The 15,855-nt window shown below is 29.2% G+C and overlaps 2 protein-coding genes across 2 annotated transcripts in view; both read left to right on the top strand.

Annotated features, from left to right (window-relative positions):
• The window catches only part of LOC132736191 (uncharacterized), a 76,408-nt gene extending 61,308 nt beyond the window's left edge, over positions 1-15,100 (top strand). The window contains exons 3-7 of the mRNA XM_060723288.1: positions 7,128-7,195; positions 8,782-8,840; positions 9,468-9,580; positions 10,005-10,089; positions 14,961-15,100. Of these exons, the coding sequence (XP_060579271.1) occupies positions 7,128-7,195; positions 8,782-8,840; positions 9,468-9,580; positions 10,005-10,089; positions 14,961-15,045 (410 nt within the window). The 3' untranslated portion in view covers positions 15,046-15,100. The remainder of the gene's footprint in view (positions 1-7,127; positions 7,196-8,781; positions 8,841-9,467; positions 9,581-10,004; positions 10,090-14,960) is intronic.
• On the top strand, positions 563-6,534 carry LOC132736192 (E3 ubiquitin-protein ligase TRIM33-like). The gene is made up of 3 exons (XM_060723289.1): positions 563-672; positions 4,784-5,669; positions 6,028-6,534. Exons 2-3 carry the CDS (start codon positions 4,805-4,807, stop codon positions 6,162-6,164), a joined length of 1,002 nt encoding a protein of 333 aa, XP_060579272.1. The 5' UTR covers positions 563-672; positions 4,784-4,804; the 3' UTR covers positions 6,165-6,534.
• Positions 15,101-15,855: the final 755 nt, after the last annotated feature.

Below are 15,855 nucleotides of genomic sequence, written 5' to 3'. Positions count from 1 at the left end.
AACAGTTGATACACAAAGGATACACTATATGGCAAGGTCTTTTAAGATTAAGTATTTATGAATGCTACCTTTTATTCAATTCATGACTTATAGGTACGGTGTTCTTACAAACTTATGGAAATTCCTGGTCAAAAAGTGACGAAAGACAAAAATGCAAAACTGTGTAGATTTTGACATAGCAACATATGCGGATGGGTTTTGCGTAGAATGTGAAGTTTACTTTTATAAATGTTAACCCCTTTAAAGAAGACAAAGAGGAGGAATTGTATAATGTTAATAATGGTGTCATACAATGTTAGATGAGTGTTAGTTGAACTTTTACTTTGATTATAAATGAATTGATGTTACACTAATTTCTGCATTCTTAAAACTATTTTACATCGGATTGCGAGGAAAGTAAACAAATGAATGCATCTGAGCATGTCAAATTTGACATTTCACGACTTTATTTTAAAAAAGCTTCTATTAACCAAGAAGGAAACATTATAACTTCGTTTAACATTGTTTCATTTGTGCAAATTAAATGTGTGAACCATTTCAAATAATAAAAAAGTTAAACTTATACGCTTTAAGGGCTGAACGTATATTAGTGTTGTGTATTCCTCGTGCCTCGTGGATGTATATTGGTTACGTAGAAAAATCATTATATCATTAAAACTGATAAAGCGACAGGTAAGAACTTTTACTTTGATTATAAATGAATTGATGCTATACTAATTTTTGCATTGATATGACTTGCAATATAATGCGTGGTAAGGAATTGCTGACGTATGTTTTGTTATAATTTTAGTTCAATTGTGTAGGAAGCTATAAGGTTATAGACACTCTTTCGAATCTGTTCCCGGAACCAACCAGTACAGAGCAATGAATGTAAAGTTTCTTGCTCAAGGAAACAAAGACTTATGTTTTTGCAATCATTTATTAGTTTGACCATAGTCAGTATCAGTTGATAAACCTTAGGCAGCGGACTCCCAGCTATGTTTATTAAAAACTAAACTTGATATTTTTAGATATTGTTTATTTTTTTTTTACTTTTTGCAATCTATATAAAACATTATACTGATTTAATATAGCCTTGATGATTGTATAGCACAATAGTCTATCAACCGAGAATATTTTCAAAATTATCTTAAACCAAACATAATTTTAGTCAATATCATAATTTTTTAACTTCAGGTATATCAACATTGAACGACCCAGTGTGTTGTTAATTTAAATAGTTATTTAGACGGGTTATTGTGTTTTTAGTGTAAAAAAAATACTTGTATTGATAAAAGTGTAATTACATTCTATAGACAGTTGTACTATATCTTTTTATTGTGTAATATAACAACTTACATGACTTGTGATACTTTGATAGGTATCTAAAATGTGGACAATTTGTAGACGTGTCAGTCAGTTGATTTTAAAAATGTTTTACAATCCAACCTCACTGTTATCTGAAGTATGGTTGTTCTATTATACTTTAAAGACGGTTAGTACATTATTCAAAATTTAGGAAAAATGACCTCGGATGATACTTTATAAATTATTATTATCTATAAAATCAAAAATGAAAGAACACAGACATGTTTATACATGCAAGAAATACAACAAGACCACTTTAAGTCATCAGTTGGTGATAATGTTTAACATCATAATTCTTTCTTATTATATACATCTCATATCAAGCTCTATATTATAAGGACTTTCTGTGAAGGCATAGTAATGAACATACGCTAAGGTATGGTTATCAATACCATTATAACAATGACTTATTTGCATTGCTATTTACATTTTTAATCCACATAAAAGAGCATTGAACTATTGTGTTCATATTCTAAAATTGTTCACTGTGTACGTAAAATATGCACATGCATTATTAATCACCGGTAACTTAACATTTATTGGATAAAACGTTTCAATAAACCCGGAAGAAAATAGTGTTTGTATAATAACCGGTTTCAGGTAACCATATCGTCAAAATACCTGGTGTGGAGTGTTTTCACAAAGTTTAACTAAGTTTAAAATCGATTTTATTAACATAGGTTCTAAAGGCTTGAGGTATATCAGTGATTTTTATTGAACGTATTTAGCGGATGTATAAGTGATAACGCACACAAGTTGTTATACAAAATAGCTATTCGAAATAATTTTAAGGTTATACTTTACTTTCAACATTTCTTACATTCGTAAATACTTCAATTTCGATTATAATTAGTGTTTACTTTATGATAAATTTAAGTTCAAGGCCAATAAGACTTGCGGAGTTATCTTAATTTGAATATGTTTTACGTATGTATATATACTGATGGTTTTATTTTCAACTGACAGACACATTATCATGTTTTTATCGATTAAATTGTATTCATGTTTTATTTAAGATCTACACCAATATAACTGACGTAGTTATCTTAGTTTGAATATGTTTTACGTGTGTATATAAACTGATGGTTTTATTTTCAACTGGCAGACACATTATCATGTTTTTTATCGATTAAATTGTATTTATGTCCACTTGACTGTTTACATTTACTTCCAAGTTATAAAATGTTTGTTTCAAAAATTGCATGATGAATGCACAATTATAAACAATATAATCGTTAATATAAATTGGGTTATCAAACCGGAATGTATCAACAATTATTACAATACTTTATATAACTAAATATTATTTTATCATTGATACTTTAACAACAACGTTTGAATGAATTTGATACTTCATTGTAGAATTATAGTTATTATATATAAACGGTTCAATTAACAAAATTATGATTTAACCGTGTTTATATATTTATCGGTCATTTATTGCAAGATCAAATGGGAACGCAAGTTGTCGTTTGACAATTAAGTTACCTGCAGTATTTTATTTACGACATAATATAGCTGTAATGTTCAAGCTTTGAAAAATCAAGGATAAATTATATATATTTTCCTTATTTCATTTAAAGAATTAGCTAAAACATTTTCACTGCTTTTGAATTAGTTCACCATGCTGCTTTAATTTCACAAAAATGACAACTTACATGGTTGTTTTCAGATAACGACTTTTTCCGGTAGGGGGGAGAAGATAATGGTAGTTTAAGAAACAGAAGCCGCTGTCGTCAGTCATTTTTATACAATACCTTGTATTAAATCTATGTTTGCAGATACTGTGACAGTCAAGTAAAATTTAGTGTTTCAGTCATACCAATGGTGTATAGAGTAGCAGAATCAATTGATAAGAATATATAATTAACAATCATGTAAAATTATTGTATAATATTCATCACCAATGTTGTTTATTTTTCCAATAAAATAAATTACGGATGGTGTACTGTATACTAACTAATTAAGGATTTCCTTCATCGTTACCATGACTGATTGTTTTAAATGTTTATGTAGATTACATTTGATTATATTATGATATATTAAATATATCTTTAATCTGTAATCTCATCGGTCCAAACAATAGTGAACAGAGCATTCTATAATATAATATTCACCGGGTGTAATATCATTTTCTCTAGCTGAATTGAACTTTCAAAAATAAATCTAAAATAAGAATGAGTCTCATAATCCGTAAACTGTTTATTATAAGCGTGCACATAAAAATATGTTGTTTTTTTTCAATGACATATATATCAGTTAAAAGTAAAAGCGAACCGACGTGTATAAATTTAATTGACTTTCGGGAGGGTGTTGTCAACGTGTTTACGTCTTTTACCCCAAGCTATAATGAAAGCATGATAACGTTGCAGTTGTGTCCTTTATAACGGTTTAATTTTTGTAATTTGTTGTTGTTTTTACGCATGCTACAATGAAAATATGATTATTTTGTGGGTTTTTTTTAAACCCTTTACTTTTTGTGATTTTTTTTTATCTTGGCAGATTTATATAATAAAACAATGTTTGACAAGTGAGACACGGTCAACATGTCAAATTTCAATTAATATCGCATCATATATATAGTCGATTCATTGAATATACGCTTGTAGTTCAATGCAAACCGCACTGCGAATAACGGCTTGTCATATATTGAATTACATTGTGATACATGTTTTCTAATGCGTTTCAATACAACATCAATATCAAATATAAATATCCAAAATGTTTTTTTTTTTAAGTAGGTACCAGCTTTAAGGTATTGCTATATATTGGGCAAAGGTCCTTCAATATGTAATTCCTTCTCATTGCGATGATCTTATTAGTTACAGTTTACACATTTTTTCCGTTTTACTAAATATAAGTCAAAACAATAGCTTTATACCATAATTGTATAGGAAACTATCAAAACAGTTCCGCAGCTTCATATTTATACATTTATGATGTATTTTGTTCTCTCAGATATCACAACACATAATTATATTATAAATTGAATATATACACAGTAAATAGACTAACAAATAATTGTATAGTGCTAGGTAAGATTTCTCTTTGTTATACAATTAAATTATAATAGTAGAAATAGCTTGTTAGCATATTTAAGCAAAGACAAACGAATTTTAAAATCAAATGTCCTCTTTAAACTATTAGTTATTTCTGGTTTCTTCATTTGAGCATTTAATCATACCATGAGGTTCAGTGGTTTACAAAAACATTTTCCTCAAGCTCCTTCCATAAATGAAGAATATATTGCAAGGTTATTAATAAATTTTACCTTAGTTTGATTACAGTAATGATAAACATGAAATATAAATGATATGTATCATAAAGGTACGTTCGTATATACAGATAACAAATTGATATACAAAGGATACATTATATGTCAAGTTGTTGTAAGATTAACTTCTAATGAATTCTACTTTATTTTTATGACTTAAAGGTACGGTGTTGTTACAAAATTATGGAAGTTCCTGGTCAAAGAGAGACGAAAGACAAAAATATCAAACCATGTAGTTTCTGTGAAGATTATGATATAACAACTTATGCAGATGGATTTTGCGTAGAATGTGAAGTTAACATTTGCAATTCATGTTTTGTGAAACACAAAGGGCGTAAAAGTAATAGAAATCATTCCTTAGTATCAGTCGATGATTCGAGTTCGATAAAGGTAATGGTTGGTGATACGTATGAAACATGCCAAGAGCATGATGGAGAGTTTGTGAAGTTTTATTGTCCAAAGCACGACCAAGTTGGCTGTGGAGAATGTGGCGTTTTAAATCATAAAAGATGCGGGTTGGAATTCATTCGGGACAAAGTTGCTGCCTTTAGTACAAGCCAAAATTCTAGAGATATCATACAAGACATAACTGGATGCAAGAAAGAGGCTGAAGATAGTGCCTTATTACTTGTGATCAACAGACAACAGATGGCCGAATTCTATGAGCAATTTGTTCGTGACGTAGAGGCATTTGCAGATCATGTGATTGAGCGTATACAAATAATGAAAAGTAGCGTTCTGAAACAGGCAAAGGAGGTTATGTTGAACGACAAGAAAAAAATGGACGATCTACAGAAGCAGACCGACGATTTAATAGCAGAATTGTCACGTCAAAATAATATGCTAGAATCAAAAATTAATCAGCCGAACAAGTTTTTCGTAGCTTCTCTGCAAGTAAAGTCGTATTTGAAAAAGACGAAGAGAAATGTTGATATTGTAAAAAAGAAAAATATCGTGACTCAGTATAAATTCAAGCGTGACGAAAAACTTGCTGAATCAATTAAAGAAAGCAATGTGATTGGGTCGCTCATTGAACTGTCAGAAAATAGTAAGTTTAATTTTATTATTATCATTATTACTTCTATATTTTTTTTACACATTGTCATTTTATGATGAATAATATCTAAACAAGAGGAGCATGCTTAAAACTGCGTTGCTTGTGTCGTCAATGCTACGTATTTCAATACATCTGTAGTAACGTTTTAACGGAATCCAGTTCTATTTTAGTTGAGTTTGATGAAAAGGGCGTGTGTGTGTGTGTTTTTTTTTTGGCACTCGTTGATCAGGTAATGTCATTTCATAAAGGTCATTATGCATGCATACTCAATTGAGTTTAATATACACTTTTAGACAACAACAAGATATCAGTTACTTCAGTGTGTATATGAAACATTTATACTTTTTAGTTCAACAACATCAAGATGAATTCAGGCAAACTAATCCGGCTGATAATAGACAAGTTCAAGATCCTTTACCTCAAGTTCAAGATCCTTTACCTCAGGCAAGTCGATATAAGAATTTTCATTTAAAAAACTCATTATAGTTATTTTGAGATGTTCAAGTGGTTACAAATGAACGTTTAAACTTGCAATCCGAACAAAAAGAACATAAGCGAGAAAGATAATTATAAAAAAATCTAAAGTGCAAAACAAAAAACTTTCTTACAGGCTTATTGACCACAAGTTGTATAGTGAAGTAATTACGGACTAAGGTAAGAATGTTATCATCTTAGAGAAATGGCACACAAAGTAGTAATTAAACAATTTAACACAATTCCCAAAACTGTATTAGCCGATACAATTACATATAAGTCTTTGTACAGAGCACATGAAAGTGAGCACAAAACTGTTGTTAGACAAACAGAGTATTTCATGCAAAACCTGAATGTTTTTAGCATTGTAACCATTGAAAAGTAAATAACTAGAATAATTATTTACTTATTTATTTATTTATTTATTCATAATTATTTGATAATTTCACAACTATTTAAAAAGGTTGTTAATATCTAAAGCTGTATAATCATGAACTTGTTTATGTTATATTAGTTCTTATACTAGAACTTTTCTTGGATACATTCATAATCTTTGTCATCATGATAAGACGTTTTTTGTTGTTCTTGGTATTTGGTAAGAATTTGTCTTGAAAAAGCTGTAAATACAACTGTCGCGTTTTCTTTTCAAATTTAAAGAAGTCAATCTAATAAGATGATAAATATTGGCAATTATGCGTTTACATAGCGTCTTTATTTATTATATAGCATGCACAGAGTGAAAGAAGAACCAAACAGACTGGTAAGTGATATTATTTCTCAATACCATTCACTTTCTTTATATTATATTCAACTCACACGGGTGATCATATCAATGAAGTTTCATAACAAACATATTCAGATTTCATTACTAGCATTTAAGTTCTTCAATCGTCTCGATGTAAGATATTATCATACAACTGTTTACACATGTCTAGAAGAAAATTTAACTAATCTTGAAACGTGTAATTGTAATAGAGAAAGAATTGGCAGTGGCGTGTGAAAGAGAAGACACGACGAGGGCAGTAGCGCACCAAAAGCTTCAAGTGAGTTATTTAATATCTTAAATGATTTTTTTCTTCAGAAATATGCTCTATGAAATTAAGTGTCATCTAAAGATTTTTCCTTGTAATTACTGTATAATTACACATTTTTACGGCAATGAAGTAATAAATGACAACAACCTTTTGATTTTGTGGTAAATAAATAAAGTTATATCAATTATTTTCATGTGTCGTTGTTTGAAATATTCTTTTGGCGATTTTGGCATTAGGTATAATAAGTTAGTGTTATTGTAGTTTTCGTACTAACAAGGCCCCGATCATAAAAACAGTTTTGATTGTCAAATTAAAATATAGAATCATTTATAAATCCAGCAATTATTAGAATGCCTTTCGGTAAATTAAAAGTGTCATTATACAATTGTATGAATGTCCGTTAAATACCCTTAATTTTAAAATAATGCTTATAGATTCCAAAATGCATTTAGATAAAATGAAAGTTAATGCCAGTTTACCTAGTTAGAACCCCAATGCACCTCTTCGAAAACGATTTATCTGGACTGTTTCAGCCGAACGAATGTTTCCTTAGGATATACATATGTCAAATAAACTAGTGTTTGGATTATTGTATAATAAAATGACCAATTAAGTATGAAAGTTTGATTATTTGCGATGTTTTGTGTCTCCGTGGTAGCAAAATAAAATCATAAATTACGATTATTTTGTTCAGACAGAATTGTCTTGATTTTGGCATATAGTTGTTAAACCTTTTGTTTGCTTGTTTAGATAAATGCTAGATAACTAAATGGACCATATTTAAAGAGTGTATGCATACAAATTGGCATCATTGTTAATATATATCTCAGATAACTATACGTTAATTTATGGTACGATTCAGTCAACATTTATAAACGATTATAAGTGATATCCTACATTTATTAATTAAACGAATTCATCAATAATTTAAAAATTGATTTATTTTTTTATTTTATTCATTCGATTTATCAATTAATTAAATAAGGTATACATTTCAAATGCAACTAGTCAGCTTCAAAACTAAAGTAATTCGTATGGTTTGTAAAAAAACAAAAAAGTCATGTGATCAATAGATGAAAAAATCTAAGAAGAAAGAAAAATGATGAAAATGAAAAGTATTGTTCTTTTCTTTAACCAGAACTCTTCTTATGTAAAGACTTGAAAAAAGTTAATATGTTCAAACAACCACCCATTTTAAAATAATTGAAAAAATGCTGGGGTGTTTAAAACGCTTGCAACTTTCGATGATAACAAATCACGTATTGTCGTAACAATCGTCCTCCAAACCAGTTTTGAAACAAAAAAGGGCAGATTATCTCTGCATCTAACGTATAACGACATCATATGTACACGGCTCTGGGTACTTATAGACACCAAATGAGCGGTAGAGGGTTACGGGAAGGTTCAATTCAAATCAATGTATATTTAACTTCAGTTTTGCTTATTTTAGATCACGCTAAAACATAAAATATGTTTTACTAAATAATACAACATGTACTTTTTGCTTGTAGATTTTGCAAAATAAAAATTGAAACAGATTTAACCGTTGTTTATGAAATTGTCGTTAATCAATTAATTATGTGTTTCATTTACAGCCATTACATGACAGGAAACTATTTTGCAGAAATCTAAAAATAGATGGCGAATGTCTCAGGTATATTTACAACTTCAATGTAAATGATGACTTTTTCTTAATTCAATTTTATATATCTTTCACGGTACTCTTGATATGCAAATACAAATAACGCTTAAATGCCTTTATAATACATAAAACAATATTAAAATCTGACACACCTATTAATGTTGTGATTTAGAACTTTCACATGATTGTATAAAATTAAGTTAAAAGGGGGTATGAACATGCATATGGTATCCGCTTGCTTATTATATCAGCTCTTAAAAGGAATATAGCAATACCGAGTTTAAAGGTTTCTTATTAAACATGTATGTGAATAATATAGACATAGGGTATTGCTTCAAAACACTATTTTCAGGTTTCCACTACAAATTTAGAGAAACCATCGTGAATATTATTATAACAAGATAATCATCAGCACTTTAAATAAACTTTTAAAATTACTAACGTGGAATTTTCATCAAATAATAATAATTACTAAAATGAAACGATATTTGATATACCAGCGAAAGAAACATGGTTAAACACACAAAAGTCACAACAGTTCAAATGCATTCAGAATTATTAACTGTTACAATTCTTTCCTTATGATTTGTAACAAATGTATGCAGTATAATAATACGTCTTCACATTTATTTTTTACAGTTATGCCGCATACGGAAGTAATGCTATTGGATTGTATGTGTTCAAGGAGAATGTGCGTGCGGGATCATTCTTTGAAATTGAGATATTAAGCATGGGTAAAAGCGGGTCGTTAGGTAAAAATAATATACTTATTGTGTAAATATTCAACTGGCTTGTAAAGTCAGTTTGTAGATATTTGATAAGTAATTCCAGTATTGCTGGTACCAATCAATGATTGCATCATTATGATTTTAATAGAACGGCATCTATACTATTAATGTATATGGTGTTCAAAAATATTAACATTACTGTAGCATATTTTATATAACGTGCTTTTCTTTCTTGCAATGCTATGTCTAGCACGTTTTTGTTTAATTTAAATTATTGTTCATGACTTGTTCTTATTGTATGGAAATTTAGCACCATAAATGAAAAGTTAGAATAGTTTTTATTAACACTTTCAATTTGAGTTGGAAACGTTTGTTGTTTTATTTCAATCACGTACATATAGGTTGAATAAACTAAAAAATAGAACATGTAGTATATATTATATTCTAGCTATTGGTGTAGTGCCAGATAACTATCCTGACAATCTTCTACCGGGCGTAGGCAAATATTCCTTCGGATACCATTCAGACGGCAAGTATGTATCGACAACTGTTTTGTCTAAATTTGTATTATTTTGTTCTGTCTTACTGATGTTTGTATGATTGAAAGAAAAAAGTAATATGAATTTATAAACATCAATTGATTTAGAAAAAGGTTATAATAATAAAAAAGAAATAACTCGTTTCTTTTAATTTTTTATCATATCATTAACCTTTTAGAAAATATTATTAAAATGCAATATATGGACAAAATTAACATTATTCAGCACGACATAGTTAACCTTAGCTGGAAAAAGTGTCATTTGCTTGGTTCTTGACCATTTTAAAGTATAAGGTGTCAGTTTTGTTTAAGCATAAGCCTTTAGCAGACTAAGGTTTGAATGTGTCACATGAGATGTATCCTAGTTACATACACTAGTTTCTCTACATGTAAAAACAAAACTATTCTTCCCATCACTCGGTAATTTTCCTCAAATATGAATATGCATTTAGTGCTTGTATTCAATAATTATTCATCATATGTAGTAAAAGATTCAATCAGTTATTATGATTTAGAATAAAAATTACTGTTGACAATAAATAACAATTATAGTTCTACAAATATCATGTTCCAGAGCCTCCGTTTACGTAACGAACGAACGTTTTGCAAGTTTTAAGTAAACGGAGAGTTTTCGTTTCCAAGAAATTTTAAAACCGTATTCTTATTATATGTATGTTATGACTGTTTAACTTAATCTTTTTTATTATTTCAATTAATGTTTGAGACTTTTACACTATTTTACACTATTTGGACAGTATTTCTCTAGTATAAGCATTTTTTTCTGTAGTATTATATTCGAATTGTGTTCTACAATTGCAATTTAGTTAACACATACGTTTAAAATGTAAGTTTTCCTTCTGCATCGAATACTTAATTTTGAAATATTTTTTTTGTAATTTAAGACCTTCCAGTGCATTTTTGTTCCGAATTTAGGAAGTACATGTCCACCCATCGTAAACAAGATAAACACATTTTAAATGAATGTGTAATTATTTTCATCAGTACCGTAAACGTAACAGTTGTCTTTTGTCTTTAAGTCATGAATCTCACCGGATCATTCTGAAAAAAGTAAAAACTAATTCGGCGACATCATATCATACGAGAGGTGATCAATAATAATGTTAACTTGTGTTGTGAATGATATATGGTTCAACATATCGTATACAAGATAATGTCATCACTAATGTAATTACGTCAAGCAAATTCTTACAAAATATTTGAGAAAAATAACAAGTCATTGAAAAAATACTAACAATTAAAAGATGGTCAATGCTAGCCGGAACACGTCGTCGCTCATTTCATAACGTATTTTGCGTAGTTGCTTTAGGCGCCTTTCAATAAAAAGGCGACTTGTGAACCAGACTACCATCCGTTCATTTTTATTTGAATTTATTTGACTTATTTTCATTGCAATGATCATTTGTTGGAAAATGACTGTAAACCTTTGCTGGTCATACAATGCAACACCCTTACAATTACTTCACATAATTTCTAAAGGGATCAGAACCGCATTTCTGATTATTTGTTCTGTTTTTTTAATGGATGAATACAAGGCAAAATAAACCAGAACCAGTCAGGAGAATACGCACTAATTGATATATACTGTACGCATAGCATTGCTTATATAGATAGTATGGACATTTTGTTTATATAAAACGTTTCAAAGTGTGCACTAATTTAAATTTCAATTAAAGGAAAACCACAATTAATGTTTTCAACACACTGTACACTCTTTATGTAGGTTTGCATAATAATTTAATATTTAGTTATTGGAGGCATATTCGAATTTATCGATAAAGCATACTTCAATATCCGATATATGAAGTCTGAACGCTCAGTCAGTTCTTTGATTGTCAACTTTTGTCACGTCCTATTCTGTCTTTCTTACACGGCCTCGGCTGCCCCTTACCGTCAGAAAACCGGTTAGTTTATTTTTTCACTGTATATTACAATTTAATTTTATCAATGATCTTTACAGTGAATTGTGATATTTGTACATTATAATGACAGGACTAAACCTTTTACGGATTTCCCGTCCGTCTGTTAACAACATTCCCAAACTAGGAACAATGGTAACACCACACTATGATAATTATTGTTATTAAATCGCACAATTCATATAACGTCAAACTTTCATGTAAAAGTATCAGTAGACTAAACTGATATTGCTTCATTTTGTGTTTCTCCCATTTTGTTCTTGAATTGTGATGTATGTTTCTAAACAAGTTTTGCAAAATCTGCATGTGACGCATTTGTGTTACTATTGTTATAGAATCGTACGGGCGCTTTCTTTTTGTACTCAATTTATTATATGTCTATCTTGTTTTATTATTTGAATGCTCTGCTGTTGTTTTTTTGTTGTTGTTGTTTTTTAATGTATGGTTTACACAATTTAGACCGCCCGTGTGTAGTCAACAAGTTAACGTTATTTTGGATTATCCTTCGTATACCCTATGATGAAAGGACATTCAATGTCATCTTCAACATTTTAACTGTAATAAAAAATATGTTAATTCAGTTCTCAATATGAATAACAATCAAATCTGTCTTTAAACTAAATGCAAGTTTTCTATTTCAAATCTTTGTAAGACTGTATACAAGATTTTACACGTAATAAGGTACAAATCTTTGTAAAGACAATATACAAGTTTACTGGTTTGATGAATTATAAATGATAATCATAACGAACATCGGCAATTAAAATAATAAATAGAAGCGTTTTATTTTTCACTCTGTAGATAAACTAATTCATAATTACGTTCATTTTCTTTGTTACTTGTAACCATAATGATATTTTATCAGCATTCTAAATAGGAGTAAAAATGTATCATTTTACTAAAAATATTATGATTCAATTTTATTGAACTGGCAGTGGTAAAATAAATATCACGAATTGATGATCGTAAGATTACATTAGAATAGTAAAGATTTAATCTTTATTTTTGAAAATTGATAACAATTAGAAAGCGACAACAATTGAATACAATTTACACGCTAAATATTCATTCAAAATGAATTTCACTACAAAAGGAAAATTGTAGTACAATTTAACTGCAGGAACGTAGGCTCAAGAAGGAACAACCGGGCAAAACCTCTTTTAAAATTAAAACATATGTAAATCAAAATCAGAAAAGATTTAGTCCGGGTCTATAGTTATTTCATGTAGAAAATAAATCTTAAGTCCTTTGGCTTAATATGTATAACACAATGTTGATATTTCATACATGCATATAGTTTATATGAATTTTATTTGTTATCTTAAACATTTTTCCCGACAATTATTGGCTGAAATAAAACAAGATAAGTGTCTGATATGCTCATACAAATGAACAATACGACCACATTTGTGTTTGAGTATATCACTTTTCTTAAGTTTACGCTAGTTTAACAGCATATTTTAATCCATCTTATAGCCGTCAAATGCCGTCAAATATCAGTACGATATATTTAAAATTATCGAATTGCATTATTTTTCTACTTAAACAATGCAAAATGAACATGATTTTGATTGTGCATTTTGTTTTAAGGTATTAAACCATCGTTTAAAAACAGTTTCGTATTTAATTTGTCGATGGATATCTCAGTAAAACGTTTAATATAGTATATTAATGGCATACTGTACCATGTTAATTGTGAATTGCATAAATTTGCATATAGATAACGGATTACAAGGCTGTAACATGAGAAAGAAACTATGCGTTTGCAATTTTATAAACGGGAGCCTTAAAATGATAAGTGATACTAAAGGAATTCAAATATGACATGGTTGGTCGAAAATAAGGTTTTTCTTTGATGTATGTTTAGAGCAATGACTTATGTGCAAAATTGTAGCTCAGTTTTCCAGAATAATAATTCGTATTATAAAAATGGCCCTAACCGAAATGCGTTGCAACGCTTCTAACTCAAATCGAGCTTAATCTTCCTAAGAAATACGATTTCCAATTTATTTCTGAAAATATTCCTAAATTGTTTTGCATATCTTTCTGTATAAAGTGCCCAAACTGATCCTTATCTTTCTGTATAAAGTGTCCAAACTGATCCTTGAAAGAATAGTGGATATCATGTCTCTAGGTTTTTGGACCTCAATGGAATTCAAGATAAATATTGCATACACGTAACGTTTTACTTTAATATCCACTCATAAAGATGGAAAGAATGTTCGCGTGCTAGATTATTTTACACCAGGCGCTTGCATTGTGTATGTTTGTTGCATTTTCAGTAGGTGTCATACGATGTTAATGTCTTCATTAAGGATGTGTTTTCTTTAGATATGTAATTTTAACGCCACAGTATGCCTATCGTGTCAAACTGGTTTTATTTATCAAAACCATGTAAATTATGTTATGGTATCGGTAATAACAAAAGCATACACAACCCGTGAAATTAATAGAATATTTATCCACGGTCAAATGTATGTATGTATTACACGGTATGTAATTGAGCAAAAACGAATATCACAGTTATTACAAAATTGTTGAAACTCTATTCGCATACATATAACTTTTACTTGGATTTCAATTAATGTTCAGTCATGATCAAAGTATTAACATAATCTGATTGTAGTTTGTCACAATTGTATTCACTATGCATAAAGTTATTTGTTTATAAACTAGATAATCCTCTTATTAACACACACAATCATGGGCTTAATTGACAAAAAATATAACTGTGAACTAACTACTAACAACAATGTATTTTAATCCAGTAACAATGTAAAATATTATGGACAAAAACCTTCCTCCCATTAAGCATTGCTTAGAGTTAAGAGTCTTAGATAGCTGTGTTTTCATTTCTACGAAATTGATTAACAGGACTATAAATACCATATTTGTTTATTTAAATATGTCAATTATAATTTATTTTAAGGGTGTATACAGAAAGCAAATCCGATAAAAAATCTGGTGATGCATGGAAAGTCGGCGATCGAATCACGTGCGATGTTGTTCTGTAAGTATTTAGTATTTTTAGCGTTGCTCGTTTCTAATGATTTGCTTTATAATTAAGATTTAAACAGAATATTTAGTATGTATTTTTTAGCATACTAAATGCAATCCCGTGTTTAAAGTGACATTATCAATACGCCGGTATGATATGTCAGAACAGTGTGACATTAAACATTATTCAATTTTAATATTATTATATTGAAAGTACCGTTTCTTAATCGATTACTAAAAACATGCGACAAAATGTTTCAAACTTTGCAAAACCAGTTTTCAAATTGATTTCGATCAAATTGAAATAAGTTATTTATTAAACGTGTGTATCCCGTTCGTATACGTTAGTCCAATTAAGAGCTAAGTAGCAGAACTTTGTTGTTTTTTGTTTGTTTTTTTTATAAAAAATAAACTTGCCTTTCTGTTATATTATATTTATCACATACCTTTTTTGACATTTCGATCCAAAAGACTTACCATTGAAGTATGTGTATTGGCTGGATTCTGAACAAAATAGCACTGCAAGACATGAGTGAAAATACGAAACATATGATACTCTGCAAGATTTGGTTTTTTTTTCATTGTTAAAATAAGCAAAACAAAATTATACGCATTTTATTTCATCAATATTTTAGTAATAAGTACAAAATAGTCAACCTATCTTCTTTCGTAAATATCGGACACATAGATGCTTTCAAAGCGCAAGATTTAAAGTCCGATTGTTTCTGCAGTTGTAATGCCACAAATAAAAGCGCGATTATTACATAAAAATGGAACTCTGGCTCGGAAAATACGCATTTAGCTACTCTTTTTTTCGTATACAAAAT

The sequence above is a fragment of the Ruditapes philippinarum genome, unplaced genomic scaffold, assembly GCF_026571515.1.
Source record: "Ruditapes philippinarum isolate M1 unplaced genomic scaffold, ASM2657151v2 ctg1841_1_1_1_1, whole genome shotgun sequence".
NCBI lineage: Eukaryota > Metazoa > Mollusca > Bivalvia > Venerida > Veneridae > Ruditapes > Ruditapes philippinarum.
Note: the sequence above shows the minus strand (reverse complement) of the source record. Positions and strands in the feature narration are given on the sequence as shown.